Source organism: Vanellus vanellus (assembly GCF_965231255.1).
Source record: "Vanellus vanellus genome assembly, chromosome: 18".
Lineage (NCBI taxonomy): Eukaryota > Metazoa > Chordata > Aves > Charadriiformes > Charadriidae > Vanellus > Vanellus vanellus.
Genome location: NC_138923.1, coordinates 2,655,329 through 2,683,036, shown reverse-complemented (window position 1 = coordinate 2,683,036; position 27,708 = coordinate 2,655,329). Strand labels below are relative to the sequence as shown.

The following is a 27,708-nucleotide window of genomic DNA, read 5'->3' as shown; positions in this document are numbered from 1 at the left end:
CATAGCATGGGATCACAGCTTCATGTCCTAACTCACTAGAGAGAAAAAGCAGGCTTAGCCTCCACAGTTTCACTAAACCATTTTTTTTCCATCTATGGCACCAGATCCCTCAGTATTATACCTTATTGATAAGAGTTTCAACACAAATTCAATGCCAAATGGAAGCACTCACATTTGGAAGGAAGATGCAGGCAAGAAATGGGAACAAAGCAAGAGATGAAAGCAATGGGCATCAATTTCAAGAACAAGTTAATTAGCTTTGGCACCTGTAACCAATTTCCAAATGTGCCTTAGATCTCTGATTTCAGCTGAAGTCAATGAAAGTAAAGCAGCCCTACCCAAAAGGAAACAAACTCCCAAATTAAGAGATTAGAAATCTTTGTTCCAGTAGCTTTGGCATTTCTGACTATAAGAAGCCAAAGAGTTGATCTGCTGTTTGATGCACAGTTGTTTACATTTTGCAATTCTACTAATGACAAAAGGGGATTTTAGTTCTCTTATACAGAAAGAACATGAACATCAAGTCTTGCGGCCACAGAACAAAGAAGGAAGCAGTTTTGACACAAGAATCTATTTTACGAGCATGGCAACTCTTGCACGACTCTGACCCAGCACTGGCACACAGACCCACACTTTGGGCATAGTGCTTGTTACAGAAAGCCAGGTTTGTAACACCTAGAAGACCAATATAACAGCATACCCCTCCCAAAGAGGCTTACGCGCTTAGCACATCAACATATACTCAAGTCAACTGCAAAGCACTAATCACTGGAGATGCCTCCAAGCTGTTGGAAATTACTGCTTCTGGACAGGCTTTTCCACCAGTAGCTGAATTCAATTTTTGTTTCCTACAAAGCAGCAACCCATATCCCTACACATCTGAGTGACCCCAGCTCCCCCATGTACTTCATCTTTCACCCTATATCATCTCTGCTCCCCTCTGCCTTTCCTAACCTGACAGCCCCAGCAACTCCACCTCCCATTCCCCTATAGCCAAACAAGATGACCAGTCACCTGCAGATCACACACATACTGACTGCCCAGACAGCAAAACAGAGCGGGTGACTGTTGAGCTGTCCTGGTTTGAGGTAAAACAGAACCAATTTTGTTCAGTAACTTCACACTGCAGGTCTTTGGCTGAAATGGGAGGGGGGGGGGAAACAAACCAAAACTAACTTCTCCAGCCAAGAAGCTGATTCCACAAATGGCAGCACCTCCAAGCCCTCTGCCCCTCCACAGGACCTCCCTGACACTGCTCAGAGGATACAGAAGCTATCGCTGAGAAACTCCAGCTACCCATCTCACTGCTATTTACTCACAGAGAAACAGAAACAAGCCAAGGCCATCAGACCTTTTATGACCTTCAACAGAAATCCTACAATAAGAGTCTTCTTCCAGCAGTTTCTCTTGCAGCAAGAGCTAGGAGCATCCCAGGAGTCCAACCCAGTACAGAAAACAGGGAAGAAGGAAGAGAGAGTCAGAAATCATCATATGTGATTTCAGAAAATCCTTACTGCTCCTCTGCTTTCCCTTATGCACACAGGAGGACTCTAACAGCCTGGGCTGCTTGCTTTTCAACCCGACACCTTCTAGTTCAACAAGTATACAAAATCTTTGCAAGCAAAGGCCTCGTGGACCATCCTGGATTTCCATCCCACAACTACTAGCACACCTCTAAAAATAGCTCTCCTAACACACATAAAAAAAAAAACAACCAAAAAAACCCCAAACAAGAAAAAAAAAAAAAAACATACCTTTCCCTACATACACTCCTCCTCATTACTCCCTCACTTTCTGGAAGTCTTATATCTACTCTGTTACCAGTCGTTTGCTCAATCTAGGTCAGGTGCCTTGCGATCACAGCTGCCAGCTGTAAAGAGCCAGGCTTCAGGTACTCAAGGGTTTGACAGAATATGCTCTTCCCAAAGCTAGGACTACACAGAGCTCTTAGGAAGTGGGTCAAAGAAGTTCTTGTCATCTTCTAGGGAAGCAGGAAGGCTCACAGATGGGCTTGAGTATTTATTACAAATAAAAACTCATCTATAGAGTTGGCCATGAGTAGCCGGGGAAATAAGAAGGGCCAGAAAAAGCGTCTTTTCTAAAGCTTGTCTAAATTTACACTAATTTAGCCTAAGAATCAAGGCAGTAACAACAGGATGAAAAATAAAATTTATTCTTCATTAGGTAGTGGTGCCTGCTGCTGACATGCCCCGTGCAGCACTGAAATGGCGCTGCTGTCGGCTCAGAAATCCTGCTGCCAGGGCTTCCTGCAGCCCCCTTCAGACAGGAGGCTGTGCTGCTGCTTGGGTTCAAGAGTGGGAAAGAGGGTGATAATGAGTATCAGTGAGCGTGCTTGGAAGGAGGGTGGAGAATTTGGGCAGCAGCCAGAGCTGTGCCAGCAGGTTGTTTGCTGTGGACACAGCAAAGCTTGAGACTGGGCCAAACACACATTTAATCAATATGTTTCAGATCAGAAACAACTTCTGAGTCTGGAAAGCCATTACTATTCCTAGTCCACATCCTAGTGTCTTTCCTTGGCCTTTGGATGTGACAGCCTTGATAGGTTTGGCTGTGTAAGGCTTTGTTCATGCGAAGGTTAATATGAACAGCTCGCATATGACTGCACAAAGTGCCTGTGGATAGGATAAAGAATTAAATCCATTAGTAAAGTGCAAGAGCTGTCATGCTGAATATCTGCGAAAAGTTATATTCTGTCCTCACATCAAAAACACCCAGGGGAGCCAAACGCTCAGAGCCCTACAGTGGCATGCAGCTGAGCATCTTACAGACCCACTGGTGGCTTCACACAGGGTAAGCCCCAGAGCGGGGCAGAAAATAGGTTTCCTGTCCCGCAAGTTCTGAGCTCTGTCAGGCTAGGACAAATCTATGGTCTACTGAAGTTTCTCATGAAAAACTGAGAAATTAGGAAGAAAACAGGGAGAGAGTAAGCGTGCCTCAGCCTGGACAGCCAAGAGCACCGTGAGCAAGGCATCTATCTGCAAGGCCATTCAGGACTCAGATGTGAAGCTCACATTCCCACATTTGGAGCTCTCACTACCAGGCTCTGGGCCACTCAGTACAACTCCCTCAGCATCTTTTCAGTTGGCATCGCTCCAGCGTGTACAAACAATGCAATATTTATTGGGACAGCAAGAGACTGACTCTACAATCTATTGGCTAAGGCACTCAACTGAGATGGACAGTACCAAGTTTGTAGCATCTCTGTTCCAATGGATGATTACTGATGTGAAGTAAACGCTTCCAGCAGCCAAAGCATGTGAGACTCCCAGCTCAGAGCAGGCAGAGCCTAGGGGACAGGTCATTATGCTGCTAGTGGAAGAGTGAGCTTATTCCTCTTGTATGAAGAGCAAGGACTTGAAGCCGATGCTCCAGTTCACCACTAAATGCTTTGACCACCAGACTGGTGTTTTTTCAGAGCCCTGGTTTTGACCAGGATTTCCATCCTAGAGCCCCGTAATGCTTTTCTCTGCTATAAACTATATACAGAAAATGGACAGAGAAAGATTACTCATAACTTAGCCCTTCCAGTTCTTGAAATATTGCATATACTGAGGCGTTACTTGCTCTTCCCATATGCTTAATTAACCTTGCTTGACAAGTAGCATGAGCACAGAAAACAGCCAAGTGAGATTGCACCACAGGTTCATATCTTGGGTCTCTGGGGAGATACATAGAAGAAAATTTTTATTAGAAGAGAAAAATCATGAATTTTTTTGTATGGACTCCTCTTTTTCTCAGCTTTAACAAATAAAAAATCTTAAGATTTTTGTCTTTGTATCTGTGGCACAAAGTATCTGGGCAACTTTGGGTTTCCTTCAGCAACTTTGCCTACATCTCCCAGTCATAAGAGAATTGTGATGTGCATCTTATATCCTTAAGATCTGATTAACTCTTCAGTGATGAGCCCTCACTCCAATTTGGAGATTTTAATGAACCCAGGAGAAGGAAAAGAGTATCCATAAATCATTCACCAAAAAAAGACCAATTCCATTCCTGCCAAAGACAGCAATAAAGCACCTGCTGTTCTGCATGGACTTATAATTTGGCTCAGCAAACCTGTAAATGTATGGGAATGTTCGCCCACTCTGGTTTAGCACGGCTTTGTAACATTTTCAATGAACAACTTACAGTTTGTGGAAGCGGCAGGAGCATTCTAAAGAGGTTTCACTTTGAAAACCAGAAGGCAGTTTTTCTTATTCACAATGCCTAATCTTTCCAGCATATGTTGAAAATAGAAAATATTTCATGACTTCTAAAGATTCTCAGTGTTATTCTATGATAAACCCCTTTATACTTCAGAGTTACAAATGTGCTGTATTTAAAATGGCTTCAGAATATCTGGAACAAAGACAATGCTGCACAATGGTGTTTGGGACAAAAGCCAGGGGTTAATTCTTCCTTTGTTACTGAAGCAGAGCCAGCAAGGTGGAGACTGTGCACTTAACTCAGTCAGTTGTCTTACACTATGCAGTGGTAATGTCAGTGCCCCTCATTGGAATGGTTTGGGCAGGAACTGAAGGTGCGTGCGCAGTACTGGGTGCTGTAAAATGGAATAAATACAATGGGGAAAATGACTGATAAGAAGCCTTTAGGATCCCCTTAAAAATCTAGGGTCATAGAGGAACATAAAACCAATGTGCTAACCATACCTAGTGCTGCTTAAAATAACATATCACCAAGGGGTTACCAAGCCAGAACATCCACAAAACTACTTTTTCCCTTCACTAATCCATATGTCCATAACTATGGAAGGCATTTCCCCAGCTCAATCATTACCCTTTGCTCACAAACCCCGGCTTGCCTTGCTAGCCGATCCCAAAACATATAAAGACATGTTTAATGGCAGAGAGATCAACACACATGCATGTTCTTAATTTTTTCCTCATCTCTTTTTAAGTAGAAATAATTCAAAGGGAAAGAGACAAAAACACAAATGTAGGTGGGCAGTCAGCATCAGTGGATACATTTCCAAACAGAGTGTCAACTAGCTGACCCTGAAGCTCTCTCTCTAGATCTATCGCTTATACACCTTTCCCTGACTCTGAAGAATGAGATTGTGGGACTTGCCCACTGCTATGGACCAACCTTGGAAACTGTAGCAACCAGCATTCAGTGGCTCTAGCTTTTGGCACCAAGCCTAATATTATCTTTGTTTGCATAATTTAATATCTACATGCAAAACACATATGGATCCATATTTATTCATCCTTTTGAACATGCACCGGGATTAATGCATTTAGGCATGAAAGATGTTCCAGGTCATTAACAGCAGGAGAAAAATCAAACCAAATATTACCCATTTTTCCTATAGTGGTGATAAATAGAAGAATGATTTTGAAACTATCCTTTTATTTTCTTTTTAAATAAGGTAATTGGGCTTATTACCATAAAGCCTGTGGGTAAATTATTTTCCTCTGTAAGTTGGTTTCTTTATTTGGAAGGGGAGTGTAATCATCTAAACCCAAAGTTTGCTTTGTAGGTTCCTTGATATATGCTGTAGCAGGAAGATAGCTGAAAGACATACGAACCTAAAAGGTTACTCTGTTCTACCACTTCCTGAGAAAATATCACAGAAGTTAATTTGATTCTGCAGATAATTCTGAGCATTTGGCAGTCCCTTCCTGTCTTATTTTATAGACAGCTTAAGTCTTCGTTTGCAGGCAACCTAAGTTTGCTGCTCTTCTGATCATACTGTAAGGTCTGCAATTGGGCAGGGCTGGCTAGAGTGATGAAGCATTCTTGTGAAGATGGGATCGGGAGGTTAGAGTTATACTTGTTGTCACTGAGTTATTTTTTCTGATCGTCAGGTCAATGCCCATTTGTTTACATGTGGATCTTTAAAATAGGTACAAGCACTCACAATACTGGGTGGGTGACTGCTTATTATATTAGACCAGAAACAAAAATGTAAATAAATGAATACAACTCACCAGTCTCTCTGACATTGGTGTCTTGTCTCCATCCGGCAAATGTTGTTCCAGAGCCAGCACAATACAGTTGGCTATGATTGTAGCTAAAATCATGTATTCAAATGGAGTGGGGACCAGAAGTTAAAGAAGACACTAGACAACACAAGGAGAACCTCATCCAAATCCTATTTCTACCTAAACAGTTACATTAGTTGAGCATTCTAAGATCTCTCGTCTTTTTTGAAGGCATTTAATCTCCTTGACTTCCTCAGTTCTTTTTGGGGTGTCTTTGGGGGTAAAAATAGGAAATTTGCTCTCTTCTTTAAGAGAGTTAGTGACTTACACAGAATCTGAGCTGCTCAAGGAATTTGGGACCAAAAAAAGTAAAAGGTCCAAAGGAAACAAAAAGCTATTAATAATTATTATTTTTAAATGAGATTGATAAGCTAAACTGTCCCCAAATAGCTGAATGCCATCTGCTGAATTGTTCTTCAGAAATTCCCTGTCATTTAACTTGAGCGCATAGTGTAAATAAGCGATGGGCCAGAAAAGTTCGATTTAGAGTCTCTACGCAGGTCCAAGACATGAATTACTGCCAGATTGCAATGCCCGCTCCTGGTGAGAGCAAAACCATCAGCACCCTGTCGGGATGCACGAGGGAAGCAATCCCACGGGAAAGAAGGCAAACCCGATACTAGGTGCCCCTTTGCCTTTCGCCTTCGTCTCCAGCCCTGAGCCGTGGGGAGCCCGGGGCAGAGCCGCTCCGCGGCCGGCAGCGGGGGCCCCAGGGAGGGCAACAGCTCCTCTCAGCACCGCGGACAGCTCCGCTCAGCGCCGCGGACAGCTCACCGTCAGCACCGCGGACAGCTCACCGTCAGCACCGCGGACAGCGTCCTGCCCCGGCCGCCCCCGGCGCGCAGTTCCGGCGCGGGGACCGGCTGGTGGCTGTGCTGATACCCGCTGGGTCCGCAGCGCTGGGGTCCCCCTCCCCACACGTCGCCAGGAAGACGCAGACGGAGTCGCCCGTGAGACGGGAGGGGGCTAGACTGCGTCTAGCCTGGCAGGAAACGCCGTGGTCTGCCTGCCACCGGAGCTTCGGAGCTTGTTTACTCAGACTTGAATGCAGGGAAGGAGAAATGGATGAGGAAGTACAGCACTCCCTGTGATTTTATAATAGGCACAGAAAGATGAATATGTGTGCGTGTGTCCAGGGGGAAGGGAAGTGCATTCACTCTACTGGTGTATTTTTTTCCTGTTAGCCCCCTCAGGAAGTGAAAACTGGGGAAGCTTGAATGGGAGCTAGCCTCTGTGGCAATTGGAAGTGTTGCTAGGAGGATGGAAAGAGGCCTTGCTGCTGTTAGCTGAGGATTAATAGGTGTGTGATACCAAATGAAAAGAAAACAACCTGCTCCCTTGAGATCACCAGTGTAATGCACTCCTGTACACACACACGCACACATACACTGTATCTACTCCCTGGTAACCTCAAATATGCTGCTTCCCTTTTCTCATGGCTTACAACCCCCACTGTGTGCACCATTACAAGCAAAGCCCTCTTCTGAGGAAGATCTCCGCAGTTCACTTGGCCTGGGAGCTGGTTCTGAGGCAGAAAGCATCTGCCCCTTTCACAATACAGTAGATGATCCTTCTCCCCACTTACTGCCTCCCTCTGCCACAAAGCTTTTCCTTTTTATTTTTAAATTTTTTTTTTACTACAACCTAAGCTTAGGCTACACACCTAATCAAAGTGACAAGATTTATGTTGATTCTAATGTATTCAGGAGGTGATGTACTAAAAAAAACTAGCTGCAAGGATTGTATTAATGGGATTTGCAACATACCTTGGCTATCAATATCCCTACTATCACTGCAGCCTTAATGCCAAGGTATCACCATTTTTATCCCGTGTTCCTTCTATTCAGAGTGAGACAGAAGAGTTGAAAGGCTCTAAGATGGAAATAGGAATTAGGATTCATTAGCATGAATCTCACAGAACCCTTTGCATTTGCCTTAAATTGCAAGAAATGTAAATCTATGCAACTGTATATGTTACACCTAAATATACACTGAAATGCACGTATGTCTCACACACACCCTGGCATAGTCAAAAGCACACTCCGCCGTTTCCACAGAAGCAATTTCCTATGATCCCCAGCTACACGGCCGTACATTATGTTGGACACACAGATCCGTGTCACACACACCCATTACACACACTGGATCACACATGCACGTCTACATTAGCACCAGCCACTCATCCTTAGCTGGTATGGGGGGTCGCTTTCCCCCAGTCTCCCTCTCCCTCTCCCTCTCCCCACCTTCCCCACCATGCCCACACACCCTCCCTGAAAGGATATGGCCATTCTGTTATTCTCTTGGCATATTTCCGTATAACATTATCTTCACTGAAGATGAAGAGGGATCTGTTGACTGTGAAGCAGTTCTGTTTGACAGGGATGGGGTTGTAGAGAGCCATAGTCCTGGCCCTCTGAGCCATCGACTGCTTATACATCCTTTGGCCGGCTTGGGGGCCACCTTGTCGGCTGCTCCCTCTTCCAGCCCCGGCCGGCCCTCCACCTCCATAGCGGGTTGGCAGATCATCCCCAAACCGAGCCATTCTCTCAGTGCACGGAGCCGGGCGCTACAATCCAAACTGGCAGCCGAGGCGAGAGGAAGACGCATCACAGCGCGCAGCACTTCTCCCTCCGGGGGCTTCAATTGCGGGATCGGGATTGATCGCAGCAAAATATATATTTAAAAAAAATAATAAAATAAAAAAAAAAAAATCCCTTTCCCTTCCTCCACCCTCCTCTTCCCCGCCGCTGTGGCTGCCCGGGGGTAGGAGGAAGGCGCCGGGGCTCCGCTCACCTCCCCGCACAGGTGCCGTCTCTCCGGTCCGACCTCATGGCCGGGGCGGCGGGGTGTAGAAGGGGGGAAAGGCCGGCGGGCGCGGTCCCTTCCGCGGTGACCGGCGGAGCTGTGGGCTGGGAAGGGGCTGCGCTGCTGCCGTGCCCGCCGCGGGAGCGCTCCGCCGTGCCCAGCCCAGCCCAGCCCGGCTCCGGCTCCGGCCCCGGCCCCGGCCCGGCCCCGCCGCATGTGATGCCCGGAGCCAATCGGCCGCCGCGGCTCCGCCCGCTCCAGTCACCGGCACCGGGAGGCGGGCGGGGATGGAGGGAGGGGAGGATGGAGCCGGCCCGGCCCGGCCGCCGCCGCCCACCCCCATAAATACGGCGGAGCCGCGGCCACTCCCCGGGGACGTGGGGAAGGAGGGACCGAGCTCCCCCCCCCACCCCCTCGCTCCCCGCAGGGCTCCGCGGGCGCGCAAAGCCCCGGCCGGGGGGTGCCGCCGTCTGGGGGGGGGGGGGGAAGAAAGGCGAGACGGCCCCCGCGCCTGCGCGCCACCGCCCAGATGTGCACTGCCCAGATGTGCATTGCCCAGCTGCTGCTCCCATGGGTGCCCCCAGCCGCGGACGGGGGGGCGCGGGCAGCGCTGGGTCACACCCGGCTGTGCCTTCAGGAGCCCCGGGGAAGGCTGGGGGCAAGGGGGGGGGAGTGCAGGGCAAAGTCTGGGGGCCACGGGCGAGGGGGGGCTATGCAGTGTGAAATGGGGGCACAGAGCAACAGGGGTACTCATTTCCAATCCCGCCCCTGGGACCATGGGGCCCGGTGGCCATCGCCGCGGCAGGGACAGATGTGGGTGGAGGGGGGGATGTAACCCCCACACCAGCACATGGGGATAAGGTGGTGCAGGGCTGGGCGTGCACAGGCTGGCTTGAAACAGAGAGCTGCGCCCTTCTGGACAACTTATTTTGTTTCTCCTTGGTTTGAATGACTCCTGCAGAGCACTGGATACCTTTAATCCCGTATTTATGGACGAAATCCTTTAATCCTGTTTATTCCAACACCCTCTGTTGCTCCCATCCACCACAAGTCAGAAAGCTAACTCCTCCTTGTTCCTGGAGCACGTCGCATCAACACTTGCTGCAGTAGCTGGTGAGGATATGTGTTTGCATTTAGGCTAAATCTGGGATACAAACTATTAACTTTTAGAAGGCACTATCCAGAGAAGTCAGGGCTGTCAACAGGGGGACATTTTTACTTCCCCCACAGTAAGGAAACCCTGGACTCTTCTGCTAATGTGTTTTTTGCCTTAGTCATCCAAGCTGTCTCAGTTCAAAACCGACCCACCAACTAGGCAAGTCTGTAGCAATAACATCTGCTGGCTCCAGGAGACAGCAAGAGGGCTGACAACATCCATAAATGGCATGAATAAGGGCTGGCAATATCCAAAGGGTGACTCTCCAGAAGAAACCAGCTTCTTACCCAGGGCTTTGGTATCCAAAGAGCTCTCTCACACGGCAGCACAGCCAGAAGATACCCTTGGAGGCAGCACTGGCTGCTGAGGTGAGTCGGTAGCAGCATGAACTCAAGGAGCCGGAGAGGGAAGCAGCAAGAGAGGAAGAGCATAATACATCCTGCTGCCTTCACGGTCAGACACAGCAACAGCCACCAACCACCTGGCCAGGGCCACCCTGTTTCTGCAAGCCCTGGGGACGAGGTCAGCGAGAAGAAGCTCCACTCTGTAGGCTGCCTCCCCATGCGCGTGCTGGGGGGCCGCGAGGCTGACTGGTAGATAAAAGAGGACTTTCCCCCACGCCCAATTTTGGATAATTTGCAGATTAAACCGAATGCTGGAGTCGTCGGGAAAAACTTTGCTTGGAGAAGGAAGCTGAAGTCTTCAGGAAAGACCTCACGCTTTAGCTGCCACCAGGTTGCTCCAGCTCCTGCTGGCTCAGGATCCCTGAGGATCTTCAGGATCTCTGCCCAGACCCTGGGCAGAGACTAAAATGAGAGTATTTCCTCCTGAGTCTTCACCCCCTCCCCCAGCACTGCCGAGCTGCTCCACACAACTGGGTCATCAGGGAAGCAGTTTCTTTATTTTTATGGAGGGAGAAGGAGGGTGCCAGGAGCTCACAGCTCACGGGCTGAACAGGGCAGGAGAACACTCTTCTCTCTCTAGTTTCCCCTAAAATCATTTTCATTTTCATCCTCACTGCAATTTTTCTATAATGAATTTATCTTTTCATCTGCAAAGCAAGTTTCCGCCAGCTGATTTATTTAGTTGTCTAAGTTTTTTCACTTCTCTGCTTCTGGTCACTAAATCTAATATATTCTGTGGTCTTATGTTTTTCAGTGGAAAAATCTGGTTCTTTTTATCAGTAGCCAGTAGAAGGGGAAATGCCATTTTCAATAATCCCCCACCTCTTCTGATGGAAATCAGCATCTGGAAAAAAAGAAATGCAAATCTTCATGTCTACAATGTCTACATCCTCCCGTGCTTACAACAAGATGGGGGAGAACGGCCCTGAAAAGTTTTAAAAAAAAAAAAAAAAAAAAAAGGAAGAAAAAGTGCTGTCTCTTGCATCAGATGGTATTGAGAATCAGGCAAAACTCTGACCCCCACATCCCCTTCTCTCCTCCCAGAGCCACCAAACCACCCTGCCTCTCCCAGGAACACAGTCCCCACCGCAGCACTGCAGTGAAGGCAAACGGGGTGGTGGGGGTGTTTGTGACAGAAAGGAAATGATGTGAGCGTGTCGTGGGGATGTTCTATTAAACCACAGCTTGCCCTTTTCTCAATCTGCATGCTCAGGGGTTTTGGTGTTTGGGCGTTTTTTTCCACACCATAGGGAAGATCACACGGATCTTAAGCACTGAAAGCCTTAAACACAAGAACGAGATTGCAATTGCAAGGATTATTTAGCTTTGAGAGGGGAAGCATCAGGATTTAGTTGGGCTTTTTAAGATTATGAAAAGAGCAGGGGAGTTAAGAGAAAGCAAAAAATTCTGAGCACTGAAACAGGTCAGACATCTATAATCTACCACTACAGGAGGGCAAAGAGCATTTCATGGCAAATTCTAAAAATGGATTCGGTCATGAGTAACTCCTCCTTGGAAGCCCCAAAGACAAGAGGTGAGCAAATCACACTGCTCTCCAGCACTGGCTGTCCCGGCTTCATCAAGGAGCCTTCCTCCTCCCCCGGCAGCTTTGCCAGGCAGCCAAGCATTTCCCTGGACTTTCACCTCCATCCCAAGCTCTGAGCGTGAGGCGGGTGACCGGGCTTAATGGAGCAGCACTTCCATCTGGAGAGGCAAAGCCTGCCTTGGTGAGACAGGGCAGAGAAAACACTACGATATTGCCGGTCTTTGCGTGTCAGATGACCGGGACACCACTTGGATCATGGCAAGCACTAGGGGCACCATTTATTTGCCCCGGCAAAGCAGCTCACCGGGACTCCCGGCGCAGTCTGGATCCGCCTCTGGGAGGGTTTCTTGGTGCACCACATGGAAGTGGGCTTCCAGCTTGCTCTGCTCTAGAGACAGGAGCGCGCGTGTCCAATATGAGGGACAATGGTTAAAAATCAGGGATGCAACCCCAACATCCCCTCGGCTGTCATCCCCCACCGAGCAAGTCAGGAGGGACACGTTTGTAGAAACAGAAGCAGGAAAGTAAAAGATTTCTTCCTTTACGAGAGGAAGGAATGTCCACCAGCTCCTGACTCCCCTGGATCCTGGCCCACACCTTGAGCAGCTCAGAGGGAAGGTCAAGGTTTCCTGGAGCACCTTGTGTCCAGGAGACCTGGGGGGGTCAGAGAGCTGTAGGCAGGGTGTTACTTGCTTCTCAAAATTTGCAAGGCTGAGGAACAGAGCGGCCATTTCAACCCCATACATCCTGAAGTTCTGAACCTAGGCTATTGCCAAAGAGAGAGCATATTTCCTTTAAAAAATAAGCAAACAATACAGGCTGCATATCACTTTCCCGCCCACAGGAAGGTCCACAGCTCCAGGGCAAGAAAAGCAGCTTACTGAGGTGTTCCCGGCCAGCGATTTCTGCTCTCCTCACGCGCATGTCTGCGTTTTTGCGCCAGCTGTGCTAGGGGAAAATCCTGCTGCGACGCAGGTAGAGAAAATTGTTAAAGATCGTGCTCGAGTCTGCCAGACGATGCAGCATGGCATTATGCGAAAGACAGCGAGGGGAGGGCAGTGCAAAAGGTGCTCTGTTACCTTTTATCACAAACAAAAGGATAAGAGAGTGAACAAAGGGAAAGAGGGGCCTCGTGACGATACAGTTCCTCCGGTGCACATGTCACGATTGTGGTACCGTCTGCAACACAAACCGTACCCAGAGCCGCTGGGGCCAATTACCGTTAGCTGTTGCACAAACGCGGAGTAAGAGGACTGCTGCCCCCGAGAGCTCATGGGTCGGGCTGGGAGTATTGATGGCAAAGCCCCTGGGTTGTGTCTGCTGACACAGCAATTTTGGTTCTGCGCGAAGGGGTGCACAAACCGCCAAGCTAACGCCCTGGCAAGTCCACAGCACCGCACAGCTCTTCCAGCCCAGGAGCTCAGATTGAGCTTACTATTTACATGAGCTTAGTCTAAACAGTCAAAATGGAGGCAAGGGAAACTGAGGCACAGTTCTTACAGCCACAGGGCGGGTCAGGAAGGGAAATCAGGTACCATGAGTCCCATCTCTGCATCTTCTCCACATCGCCTCTCCACCTTGAGTGAACCCCAGGGGACCAAGAGCGGTTACTGGTTCGTTCTGTTTCTTTTGAACTTAATTCCTTTGTAGATGGACCATGACATGAAACCCAGCTGTTCCTTGACAGTGGAAGAATTTAGCCGAATTAAGTCTGCTGGCATCTTTGCTTCATGTCCCAGGTAGCTAAATAACCGGGCAGTCAGCTCAGAAAGTACTTCCACAAGCAGGGCCAAAGTCTGAATAATAACACACTAGAAAATTTGCAGCAATGGATAACTACAACGTCACAGAACACAGTGAAGCAAGGCTGTCCATGTGTTGAAGACAGACAAGGAACTTTCTGCCTGGTGCCCAGTGTCCCACTTCCAGCGTTACTGTACCACGTCCAAGCCCCAGTGACACCGTAACAGTGTGTGCTCTGTGGAAAAGCAACCTGCTTGCACTCACCCAGTGCCTGCGGCAGGGGAACTGTGATAAAACGTGAAGATGGATAAAAAGTACTCACTGTTTTTACATCAGGCTTCATATTTTTATTCTCCTTGGTATTTCCAAGATCATTTCTACCCCATTGCTCTCCACAACTGACCAGCCAGTGGGGAAAGGCAACAAGCTCACACCTTCTCTTCCATTGCTGTGGACCTTTATTCAACTGAGGACTTGATCACCAGAGAGGGGGATTTGGTGATCCTTAGCTTGTCTTTCAGTACACATCTCTCTGTGGTACAAAACCGATTAGACATGTAATCCTCATTAAGATTCAGGTCTGTCTTCTGCTTAGGCTCGCCTGAAAATCTACCTAGATGCTTCTCAACATCTAGGTGTCAAAACACCTTTTCAAATCTGACTTTAGACAAACTACAGTAATGCATAGGCTCAGCTCTGCATGAGCATCGCTCTTAAAATGCAAGAGTGAGAAGCATCGAAAGAACTGAGAGAGCACCAGGACTCTTCTGGTCCAGCTCAGGAGCTAGATGGGTTGGCAAAGGGAAGTCAGGGAAGTTTGGAAAATTCATCAGTCGCTTGCCCAAAGGTGAACGCATGTTGAAGGCAGCCTGCTCCCGGGTTCCTTTCCACATAAATCCAGCAGTGTCTGTGCTTGTCCCCTGCAGACGTCTGCTGTATATTATGCAAAGCTCCCAGCGCGTCAGGTGCATGTCAAATCATGCTGCAAAAGGAACCACACTTTGCCTGGATTATTTTCAGCGTTATTATTGAATACAGATTGATTGAGGAGCAAGGGCTTGTCATCTTCTCAGTGATGGGCAAGAGAAGTTGTTGAGGCATAAAGAGGGAAAATACAAAGAAGTGAACATACAGGGAAACTGGTCCATGTTTACAGTAGCCAAGTTTTGGGTTGAGATGCCCAATGACAAGGTGCAGAAGGGCCCAGATTCCCCAAATCCTCTAAGGTTTTGAAGAGCTCCATTATACAGCGAGAGTAACACACTGCAAAGCCCTCTTCTTCCTCAGTTATACAATGGCTGTTGCCATGATAATACATATTCTAAAACTAAAGCAGATAATGGTTTGATTTCTGGATACCTGCAGCTTCAGTAGGTGTTTCTGCACCTATATTTGCAAAAATTTGGTACTTGTGTATGCAAGATCATTAATCAGGCACTTGCACGTGCAGTGGGTCTGAGGGAGGGCACGTAGGGGGAACAGATAGCCTCTACAGTATTTTCACGCACTAAAAAAAGGGCCTTTGCTCTGGAACAGCTGGAAACAGCTGTCTGGGTAAGTTATCTCCCAGAAGGTATCACTGTGGAGCAAAGAAGCAATATGGATTAATGGCACTATCTAAAGTGCTGCCGCTGCAATAAGTGAGAGTTCACCTTCATTCTTGGATACAGACATAGGACATCCTGACCAAGTTAGAACCAGGTTAGTGGCACTCACCTGACACATCACGCCCTCTTGCAGAACACTGTTGCACAGAAAGGTTCCTTGGAGTATCTTTGAACCCTTTCACCAGCATGTCCCAAGTCTTCCCATTTTCAAAATTATTTTAGTCCTTTTAACCTTGGAAAAGTAATCGTTTTTAGTGACATATGGTTAGATGATAGAAAATAAGGATTAGTTTCCAATATAGGGTCTTCAGTTCGTAGGGCACAAAATAAAAGAGATAAAGCATATAAAAAGTGGACAGAACATGTCTAAAAAATTAGGCATTTAATTCATTTTGACTGACTTAGGTTGCAGATATATGTTCAGCCACACACCAGATGTGGAGAAGCAAAACCAGTGCAGTGGTAACTTCTCCCCCTTCCCAAAACCCCGCAGATGCGGGAGTTACTTTGGCCAAAATGCAGTGAGTGTTATTGTCTGTTGGCAAAGTGCTGACCCAAGAGCCAGGAGACACAAGGCCCACCAAGGCTTTCCTGTGAGCACTCTTAACAACCCTCTGCACACAGTCACACCTAAGGCCTTTAAATCGCTCTATTTCCCTCATCTTGAAACAAGCATCGGGACATCCTTCGCTCACCTTTTCCCTGTTTCAGTAGCATCTCTGCCATCCTGGGATGCTCTTTCCTCTCGCAGAGCGCTCAGCTCAGCAAAGCTTCCAACCCACTCGGGACCTCCAATCCACCCAATACATAAATATAAGAGAAAGATTGAAGGTCTGATGAAGTGCTCAATGAGCTACAGTGAATGGGGTGGACGTGCTCTTCCTCTGTCTAGGACCGGATCAAGAACCTTGCAGCAAGCAAGAATAATAGGAATTAACAAAAGCAATGCACACTCCGCAGCCTTCTAAGATCTGAAAGGTTAATGCACACAGAAGTGGAGAAACACAATAAAAAGCTCTGGAGCTGCAGATTAACTTTAACTTCTCAGAATCTATTATTGTTATTAAGGAAGATATTGAAAGGCAGAAATAGGAGCTAGATGCCCTACTTCCACAGCCTTGCACTGGGAGTTGGGGTTTTGTTTTCTTTTACTCCTTTCAATATCTTCCCCGTTTTTTTTTTCCAACCTGCAGTGAAACGCGAATGACGACGACTTTGATAAGCAGCCTGAAAGCTGAATAATATTGACAGGCAGGGAATCCCCCAGGCTTAAGGCAGGTTGGTGAATTGTAAAGCAGTTCCCCTTACAAAAAAAAAAAAAAAAAAAAAAAAAAAAGCTCTTTTTTATCTGTTGGCCAGCCTGAGCGAGGCAGAGGGGAGCCAAAGCCTGCGCCAGGAGATAGCTCCATTTATAATGGTACACCTATTAGGCAACCAATCCGTTTAGCTCGGGTGCTCATTGTTTATTCAGCTAATGGTGAAAGTTATGTCCACATTCTAGTGTAAATTAAGTATTCAGCTATTTTACAAGGCACAGTAAGTCGGTCAGCCTTAGCCTCAGTAATTAGGGCTTACTGTTTAATTAATCTCTTGTGGTCACGCACATGATACAGCAATCTCTACCGCGCTCTCTCTGTTGGCCTACATGGTAAAGTGAAGAGAGGCTAAGGAAAAGGAGGAGTTAATCCTTTAAGCATATCACTTATGCCCATTGCACAAAGACTAAGTGAAATGGGGGGGATTGGGGGGGGGGGTTGAGCTGCTCTCTGTCGCTGGTGGGAGAACATTCGGGTTAGGAGCCAGCAGAACCACTCAGGACATCAGCTCATTGCCCAGGAGACCCGTCACGCCTACAGGCAGGGGACCGAGCGAAACCCACGGGGAGTCCCTCCTTGTAAACGGGAAGGAGAGGGCTGCTACACCTCCGGCTGGAGAAGCGCTGAGCTAACGGGGCCACCCCCTCCTCCTCGCCACAAGCCCACGGGCAGCACAGCCCCCGAGCCCCGTCTCCCACGGCTGCAGTCCCAGGGCCGATGCCCACGGACCACGGCAGCGGGGACACACACACACACACCAGCAAAGCCCCATCCCGTGTCCTCGGCAGGAGCAGCAGCAGCCCAAGGCACACGCTGGGGCTTCGTTTCCATCGCCTGCAGATGGGGGAGAGTGAAGGAGTCGGAGCCCCCATGAAGATGGGGGAGGGGAGGATGGGGGAGGATGTGGGGGGGGAGGACAGCGTGTAGCCAAACAACCGTGGTAAAAGCCTGAAAATCAACCCCCAGGGTCACAGGACAGGGGGAAAACCCCAAGATTACTGCGCTAAAGAAGTAAATAAGCAGCCTGAAGATTTTCTTCAGGCAACAGAGCCAGCACAAAGGGGTTAAGAGGGTGCAAACTAGTGTCAATCCCAAACACAAAAGCGGGTGATCACCGGCATTTTAAGGTGCTTCTCCGTTTGGCAAGTACCAGCTGTTCGGGCGGAGGAAGGGGGGCTGGAGACCCCATGGAGCAAACGGCCCCCGCCGAGGGACTGGAACACACGCTGCACCTGAGCTGGTGGCCAAGGGACAGACTCCCCAGGGAGGGTCTGGCGTCCTCAGGCTGCCCAGAGCTGCCGGAAAGCTGCCTCGGGAGAAAACTTCACCCACAGCCTCAGCTTCTTCCCCTGCCGCCCCCGCGCTGCCCGGACAGACACCGCCGCGACAGACAGCCTGCCTTCGCGAGGGGACACAAGTGCCCATCGCCGTCACAAGCCTCACGGAGCAGGCTGATCCCCCCCACATCCCCCCCCCGAAGCCACCCTGCAGCCGTGGGACGTGGGGCAGCAGCGGCAAACCCGGTCCCGCGTGGGGTCCCCTCCCCGCGGGGTCACTCGGGCCCTGCGGGGGCTGCGGGGGGGAGCCCCCGGCAGCCGCTCGCTTCTGCTTCGGGATTTTTCTCGGGCTCCAGCGCCCTCTGTTCCAGCACGGACAGAACTGGAATTCCTCTCCCCCCACCCCGCATCCCAGACGGGGCTGTGGGTACCACCGACCCGCACCCACGGGCTTCCCCACGCCTCTGCGCTCCGGTATCGCTCCGTTTGTCACCTCCGCCTTTGGCTCTCCCTACGTTCATCAGCCAGCACAACCCCTGGCACTCAGCAGGGCGGCCTTGTGAATTAAGCAGGTTTCTGGTTTATACAACACCTTGAAAGACTAACGATTCACCAGGGAAATTGGTGGGTTTGCAACCCCCTGCCCAGCCCTGGGTCATCAGCTCGGCCAGGAGCATCTCTGCTGAGAGCTCTGCTTATGGCTCCCTCGGGAGCACACCACACAGCCTCACAACTGGCTCTGGATTTTAGGCAGCCACCAATGCCATGCCACATCCTCCATCCTCAGCATGTGCGCACGAGGCTTCTTCAGATATTTATAGACACTTGGCCACTCCTTGCCGATTGCCACATGCTCTGGGAGCGGGCAGGAACAGAGCACCCACTGCCCACCACAAGCTCTTCCTCCTGTGATGCTGATCTCAGGGGAGCCGGAGCCCCGCCAGGGCTCTCATCCCTGCAGAAGGGTCCAGCTTCCCCACCACAACCTGGGATGATCCTTCTCCTCTTTCCATGAGGTCGGGCAATGTGAGAAGCTGGTCTGCATGACAGACAGATGCTCCTGTAGCACAGAGCCACTCCCGCAACTCCTTTCCACTCTCATATGCCAGACTACATAAATGGGTCAGACTAAACAAGCCAGTCTGTCTCAGCAGAGGGAAGCTGCTAGCCTTCATTCAGACAGGCTTACAGCCAAGCCTCCCAAAGCAACAAGTCACCCTGCTCTGCACAAGAGAAGTTTCCTCTCAAAAGAAGAGAGCAGTGACTTTGTCTTCTGGTGGGTCCATTCAGTCACTCGCAGGGATGAAGGGAGGACTTTCATCCATGCGCTGGTTTCCAGCACAGGAACCTGCCATAGGTGACTGGGACATCATGTGCAAAATTAGACATTTCTAAAGCCTTTAAGGAAAGAGCCTAGGTCTTTTTGGAGAAGCTCTTAGAAATGTACATTCCTGAAGCCACTTACCTGGGGATACCTGCTCTGGCCCTTGCTGTTGCAGAGGTGAGCATCTCCACCCAGAGCTGCAAACATCCACCTCTGGTCATGCCTAAAATTACCAAAGCCTTTGTGATGCCAAGTGAATAACTCACATGCTCTCACTTACAACCAGCAAGCATCGTGGATCAGGCATTTCCCTTCTAATGTGATGCACCCTGACAGGAGCTCCTGATGCTCTCGTCACTGGGATACTGCATAACAGAGGCACCGCCACCACCTCCTCCACCCCAGAAAGTCAAGAAGATCACCCTCAAGGAGAGAGCGTGCAAGCTACAACTTGAGGAATAAGCATGACGGAAACAGTTCAGAATCCAACAACTATGTCCCATTGGGTAGCTAGTTGAAAAATTGCTCCTTTCTCTGTGATATTTCCTCCGGTTACTCTTTGGGAATCTCTTTCTCAGGCACTTGCCTCCTCCTTTATAACCTGGTACGTGCCCAGATGCTCGGTACGTGCTCCCAAAGCTCTATCACCACCACCACCGTTGCTATGTACATGGATATATACTAAAAAACTTACATCTATAAATATAAATGCATATATGTTTACAGTATATCACTGGGTTCTGTCAGGCCATGTCTTTCATGCTTCCACCTCAGTACAGGTGGAGGGATGGCAGCATTTGTCTCCATGATGGGGCTATTTGGAGGAGAGACAGTCAGAAATCCCGAGATGCTTCATTCCTGTTATAAAGGGGGTTACATAAAGCAATAACAGGTCACAACCAGGCATTGGGGACACAGCAGCACCACCAGACTCTTCAGGCAGTGACATTCCAGGTGGCATTAGGGGCCAGCGGGTGATCTGTACACAACCCATGATAAAACCCTGCTGTAATCACTCAGCATCGGGAGACAAGGAGGTGGCATCTCAGGAACACAACTCTGATGATTTATGATGCACTCAGGACTCTCCAAAGGCATTATTTATTTGCATTACTGAGACGTCTTAATTATTCCTCCTCACATTAGAGGAGACACTGAGAGCTTCTGTTACCGAGAAAATAATTTTAATCAGCAAACAGAGCACATGCCACAACCAAACATTTATCACAAGGAAAGTCAGATGGCTGAAGAGTTTGTATTTCAAACCCTCGCTGTATACAGCTGCGTGTGCCCAAACTGCACAGGCTGACCCACGAACAAGAGAGACCACCTAAACGCAGCAAAGCTGAACCAGCTTTTCAGTGGGTTGCACTGCAGGAGAGGCCCAGCAATGCCAGAAAGGGGGAAACTGGAGGAAGAAACTGCAGCTAACAGTTTCACATGACAAGAACTGGCAAGAACGGGGGCTAAAAAAATAATAAATAAAACAAAGCAAAGCAGATTTAGGACCAGGAGGCCCATTTTCTTGTCTGAGTTTTGGCAGCAAGTAGAGTCCAGTGGTCACAAGAGGGGCCTTGGAGGTATCTGGCAGCTCTTCACAAGCACTAAGCCTATTGCCAGCCTCTGGAAAACAAGCGCACTGTAAACATCTCTAAAGCATTTCCATTTTAAAAGATGACTTTAAGGCAAAATTTCAAAAAGTGTTTATAGCCCAGTGGGATTCTCATAAGCACCTCACCAATACACACCCAGTTCCCGAAGAAATCAGCGCTTCACTTACTGCAAAGTGGTTTTCACCTCCGAGAGCAACTGTGAGTGTGGTGGGGCACACCTTCTGCTGCTGCCACTGTAGTTCCCAAAGGGGACAATGACATCAAAGATGCAGTGATGGACCCCATCCAACCAGCACCCTGTAGACCAACCAGACCCTGTCTCCTACTTCCAGGCTGGGGCAGTCCAGAAGGTGATGTCCCTTCACCAAACACACAGCACAGCACCCAGAGGGGACAACAGCCCCTCCAGCAGGGCTGCTGATTGCTTTCTTCCCCAGGAGCTCACCACTTAGACTAATGTGGAGCTCCAAGTCTTTTTTTCCCCCCTCCAACTGCAGAGGAAGTTTTTTTGCAAGACAAAAAACTAATGTCATTAAGAAAACCTGTGGGAATCCAGAGGGAGGTCACCTGTATTTTAAACAAATTCAAGCCCATGGTTGCATTATTCCTAGCGAGAAAACACTCTTGTGCCACTGCTTGGTTTTCTGGGATCACAGAGATGGCCTGCGTTCTTAAAATAACAAAGAATTCATCTGATAAAAAAAAAAAAAACAAAAAAAACCACACAGTCTTGCTCTCCTTGGAAGTTACCTCACCTCAGTCTCCTGTGGGACTCGGAACTCTGATAGAAAAAGCAAGCCACAAAACTCAGGGACAACTGGTACTCAGCAGTCTGCTTTTCACCTCCAGCTGTTAGATGATTTCTTTAACATCTAAGAAGCCCATAAGATCATCAGATCAAATGTTTCTTCAATTAACTAATCTGGCACCTTTAGACCAGATGCAACCAGGAGTGCTCCTCTCCCTGGGTCAGTTTTCTTCCATGAGCGCAGCAACGCGATGGCCTCTTCCCCCACCCTCCCAGGGAAGAGGCGAGTCCCCATGTTCCTGTCAAAGGATGGTGTTCGCTATTCAAGTTACTACTTGGCAAAACACAAATGTACAGCCAGCTTTTTAAATACTGGCATCTCTACAAGTTAAATATAGTAATTACGTCTCACAAGCATTCAGGGGAGGGACACGTTTCTTTGCCAGTGAATGGGGCATTCAGTATCCGCTTGACATCGTCTCCTGGAACGTGAAAATTAGAGGGATCATCGCTTGGGTGGAATAGAAATGTGCATTAATGCTGGTGAGCAGGGTGGTCATCTCAGCTCCCAGCACTGTTGCCGCTCTGCCTCTCCATGGGAACACTCACTTGAAGCTACAGAGCAACCCCCAAGGTCTAAAGGCCAAGACCACCAGGACCAGGAGTCAGTCGATGGCCAGAAGGGCTTGATGTTCAATAGACTGAGCTCTTTTTGCTTTTGAGCAATAAGGACAGGGTGAAGAGCAACAGGAACTGCTGTGGGAGCAGGACTTGGCTCGGTGGGTATTTGAGCTGAGCGAGGTTGATGGCTATAGGCAGCAAGGTTGTGGCAGTGGTTTCAAGGCATCCCTGATGGGATCACCAGTTGGTTTTATAGCCCGAGCCAAGTGGGAACAAAGAGGAATGGTACATCCTTGTGCTCACAAAGCTGCCAGGACCACTATCTGCTCTAAATAACCCCCTAGCCATCACCGCCAGCAGGGTTAGAGGAGGCAACAACCCAGATCATAGAATGGTTTAGGCTGGAAGATCATCTAGTTCCAACCCCCCTGCCATGGGCAGGGACACCTCCCACTAGAATGATGAGCCCCATTGAACCACCCTCCTGACACTGCAGGGACAGGTCCACCAGCCCTTTCTGGGGAGGAAGAATCATAGAATGGTTTGGGTTGGAAGGGACCTTGAAGATCGAGTTCCAATCCCCCCCACCATAGGACCAACTAGACCAGGTTGCCCAGGCCACATCCAGCCTGGCCTTGGACACCTCCAGGGATGGGGCCTCAACAGCCTCTCTGGGCAACCTGTCCCAGTGCCACACCACCCTCACAGGGAAAAACTTCTTCCTAATGTTCAATCTGAACCTGCCCTCTTCCAGTTTAAAGCCATTCCCCCTTGTGTAACCGCTACATGCCCCAGTAAAAAGTCCTTCCCCAGCTGGTGGACTACATCTCTTGAGCAGGTAGCCATAGCCACACGTGTTGATACTTCTATCCAAAAAACATGCAGAAGAATAATACACCTTGTAGAAAAGGTGGTTCTCAAAAGTAAGGAGAGCCTGGAGGCGTGTTAATAAAAGACTGGCTTTCTGCTCAGATACTAACAGCAGCAGAGGGCACGAACAGGGGAAGAGTTACAAGCGGAACAAATCACGTATAAATCAGCAAACCTCGCTGCGACTGATTTACACCATCTGGGAAGAGAAAACCTGAAAGGAGCATGACTATTTTGCCCACTTTGAGGTCTCGTCTCCCTGCCAGGATGGGGGAACAGGCCCGCGGGGTAGTTGCGTGCAGCTCTGCTCTTCTCCTCCGTTCATTCTCCGCTCCATCAGCCTCCCCTGCCAAGTCAGCCTGCAAACCTCGGGTCCAGCGCCACGCTCATGCTGCCAGGCATGGTCTTCGTCCTTCCATTTTCTGACCTTTCCGAGCACCTCCTTCATTTTATGTGCAACCAGGACCAAAACTCAATATTTTAATCAGAAATTGGTTGCTTGCTTTAGTCCCAAACCATTCGATAACGCACAAGAACTGAGCAGCCCAGTTCACTGTTTAAAGTATTTGTTTACTGAGATCTTTACTGTTCCTATTTCAGACAGTTTAATAAAGGATTAGTTCTTGGGAACGGCTGCGTTTTTCACTTCACTGAAAAGTAAACACGTGAGGCTCGTTTTGCTTTGCAAGTGGCATAAAAGCAAAAGAGCTCAATACTTTCCAAGAGGAGTGTTATGCACTCTTGCTGTTCCCTCCTCAGCTCACCTTGGAGCCCTGTAACCCCTCTCCTCGCTCAGGCGGTGATCCTCTCCCTGCACGAAGCCTGCAAAAAAAAAAAAAAAAAAGAAAAAAAAAAAAAAGCCCACTTATGGGGGTTTAGGGGTTGCACAGACCAACCCCAAATACCTGTGTACCTCTGAGCAACAGCTCCCAAAGCTGGAGGGCCATTAGACTACATTCTCGTTTCTTCCCTCGTTGCATTATCCTCCTGTTATCTACCAAAGACACACTTGAAAATAACATCTAATAAGGCTGCTGGGTTGCCGGTGACCTGCAGGACACAGCCCATGCGAGACCGCAACCCAGCAAGTGTTTGGCATCTCTGATCTGGGGGGGTCTTTCTCCCAGGAAAAACAGCTTCTTAATTAAGTCCTGGCTATTGATTTCATTTTCATCCTATTAACTGCTTCGCCCTACATGTGTTTGCTACACTCTGTAGGTTTCCTCTTACCCCCACCCTGTATACATACAAATGGCAAAGATAAAACAGCTTCATTAGTCCTATCTACTATTCAGGCACCAGTTTTGGGGTCTTTTTTTTGCTTTAAAGTGCTCATAAAAGAGCCTCCTTGACAGCTTGCAGGCCTGCACCTCCCCAGCAGAGTGAAGATGCATGAACCAACATCAAGAGCTCTGCTTCTTTTGAAAAAGAAGGAGGGGAAGAAAAAAAAACCCACAAACCTCTGTACAGCCCGTAAAGAAACCCATCTTCTGGGTAACCTCACACATGCAGCTGGGGTAGGCGATGGGAGCGAGAGGGGGCAGAAAAGCAAAATCCCCAGATCTAATGCCACATGTTGATTTTTTTTTTTTTTTTTTTTTTTTTTTTGGTAAGACAGTAGCAACAGTTTGTCCTGAAACACTGAGCCCCAGCAGAGTCTGGGCAGTACAAGGTCAGGTCACCCTGTGTGGGAGCTGCTTTTCCTGCTAAGAGGAAAAATCAAAGCTTTTTTTTTTTTTTTTTTTTGATTCGCCCCCTACATAAGCAGACACAGGAGAAAGCCTCACCAGCGAGACAAATATTAGGTTAGAGAATGAAAACCTGGAAAAAAGGAATAGAGTAGAAAGATGATAGATTGAGGAGAGCAAGCAGAAGACCAGTGTTTTCCACAACGCTAGAGAAGGTACTGAAAGAGCCGAGACTTTATACTGCATCCTCTGAAGTTATTTGCATCAGTAACCATACAGTTCGTGAACTTATACAACCACACAGTCTTTGACCCAAAGAATTCATAATCAAAATTAAGACTTCACACAAGAAAGGAAAACAACTGGAGGGGAGACATATTTAGACAGGTGAATAGGGGAGGCATGTAAACATTTGGGAAAAAAGCTATTTTCAACTCTCCATTGGCTTTTTTTTTTTTAGGATGTCAAAGAAGGGGACTGAAGGAATGAGAATTGGCAGAGAAGCTCAGGGAAGCTGTTCCCTGCAGAAATTAGAGATGGCAAAGATACAGTGAGGATAAAGCCCAGACAGGTTGGTCAGGGCTTTACTGCACTCCCCAAACTCCCTGTGTTTGAGCTGCCTTTAATTTTGAGCCGAAATCCCAGGAATTCCTAGCACTCACAGCCGCAAGTAAATATTTCTCCCACCCAAATTTGGGAATTGGCCCGACGTGCAGCTATGTAAGCAAAACAGCCTGACACTCGTTGGTCTCTTCATACCAAGGGCAACTACTTAAAGGTCAGTGAAGAATAATCAATCATCTGAACGGTGAATTTAACTTTCTCTAGCATGAATACCTGCCCACTTTCAAAAGCATCGTTGATCACTGAAGGCTTCTGGTAAAGCTTCGCATTTGGATCTGGGTTGTTTTTCCAAAGCAGAATTGAGTTAGATAATTTGCCTCGCTCTAGGCAGTACTTGGATGTTTACACTGATTTAAGAATTAGCTTGAAAATTGTAATACGTGCCAAGTTAAGTGGCAGCAAGGACTGGCTGCATAAGAGGTATCTGGGCTCTATTTCACAGTCCAGATTTTTCTTTCTCTGTTTTGCTTCAAGAAATGAGGCTCAATACCATCAAAACAGTGCATCCTTTGGTCCAGCCCTCCACTGGAAGAAGTCATCATAGGCTTCGCCGAAGCTGCATTCGCTGGCGCTGCAAGAGGATCTCGGCTCTGCAGATCTGTAGACCAGGCAGCACTTATTTCAACTGAATTAGCAAGAAAGGTCTGGAATGGTTAATTGAAATTATTTAGCCATAATGTTTTGCCCTTCTCCTCCTCTCCCTGGCATAATGTTTTCTAAATTGAATTCCTTTAACAGAATCCAATATGCAGCAAAACTGGTGTTCTAGAGAAACGTAACATTTCAGGTCTGGCTGATCGCCTCCCCCGCAGCTCGGGGAGGCAGCGGCTCCCAGAGACCCCTCTTCTGTCCCCATCCTCTGCCCAGCATCAGCCGGAGCCAGGCACCACAGAAGCACACGGCTGTCGTTCCAGGTCCGGGGGCCAGCGGTGGCACCGGGATCACCCGGGCAGTGCGGCTGCAAGGATGGCTCAGACCAGGAGCTCCCCCGGCGCGGCTGCGTCTTCCTTCCCCTGCCGGGAGCCAGGGAAATCTGCGCTGGCCCAAGCCACATATCCCCTGTCTGACTTTTTTTTCCCCTGCGTGTGATTTATGAAGAATTACAGAGATATTGCAAATAACTGGGAAAAACTGATTTCACATAGTCCAGTAGACTTCCAGATCCAGGCACCATCCAAAACAACGTGCATTTATACCCACAGGAGAGGTTTTCACGCGTAGTCAGGGCAAGCGCAGAGGCAGCAAACAGCCCCTTCACTCAACAGCGGAGGGTCTGCCACATGCTTTTCCAAGAAACAGAGCTGCGCCGTCGGCAAGCAGCTCCCAGTGATGGCACAGGGACGGTCACCTTCCAGGTACAGAGAAACACAACCCTCATAGACAGCGAGATGCATCATAGAATGGTTTAGGTTGGAAAGGACCTTGAAGATCATCTCATTCCAACCCCCCCTGCCCTGGGCAGGGACACCTCCCCCCAGCCCAGGTTGCCCAAGGCCACCTCCAGCCTGGCCTTGAACACCTCCAGGGATGGGGCCTCAACAGCCTCTCTGGGCAACCTGTCCCAGTGCCGCACCACCCTCACAGGGAAAAACTTCTTCCTCGTGTTCAATCTGAACCTGCCCTCTTCCAGTTTGAAGCCATTCCCCCTCGTCCTATCACTATCATCTGCATAAAGCTGAAACTTCACCCAAAGAAACCATGTAAAGTACCGTGCCCCGAAGCGGAGATCGCTGTATGTGGGGTGATGGCTCATCTGTCATAGCAGACGCTGCACTGCTGGGTCTCCTGCGGTGGGAGAGCCGTACCGGGAGGGCTCTGTGTCCTGGGAGGTGCAGCACAGCAGCGTGGGAGGCTGCTAATTATCCCAGAGGCACAGGCATTCAGCAGCCAGAGCACTGAACTGGGAGCACACCCGGCCTGGGGGTTTAGCACCACCTTCACCAGCAGGTACCTGCATGGAGGGATGGGGATGGAAAGTTCGCAGGTCATTTGGTATTCTTCTCTCTTCTCTGCAATACTTTAATGAAGTTTGCAGTAGTACTTTCACTGCAAAAAAAAAAAACCTAACTAAAAATATATATCCACCCAAAAAATCAAGTATGGTCCTCTTGAAAACCAGTATTATACCAAGCTCTTCCTTTATCTCCCTTAATTTCCTCACAAGTTTGGCCCCAAATCCCTGGCTTCCTATTCTGCTTGTCTTCATACGCGCGCAGGATGGTCTCCCCTCACGGGCATGTGCAGGACCCAGCGCAGCAGCACCCTCAGTAGTTGTTCATGACTTGGGGTGAGGTTTTCAAACGCCCGTAGGCAAGTCGGGAGCATGAAGGACCACACAATCCACTGGGAAGTTCTAGTCTC

General features: G+C 48.7%; 1 protein-coding gene across 1 annotated transcript in view; it reads right to left on the bottom strand.

Moving 5' to 3' along the window:
* The window catches only part of CACNA1B (calcium voltage-gated channel subunit alpha1 B), a gene marked incomplete at both ends in the record, with an annotated part of 308,104 nt that extends 299,557 nt beyond the window's left edge, over positions 1-8,547 (bottom strand). Inside the window, 2 exons of the mRNA XM_082492464.1 lie at positions 5,952-6,057; positions 8,267-8,547. Of these exons, the coding sequence (XP_082348590.1) occupies positions 5,952-6,057; positions 8,267-8,547 (387 nt within the window). The remainder of the gene's footprint in view (positions 1-5,951; positions 6,058-8,266) is intronic.
* Between the last annotated feature and the right edge of the window lie 19,161 nt (positions 8,548-27,708).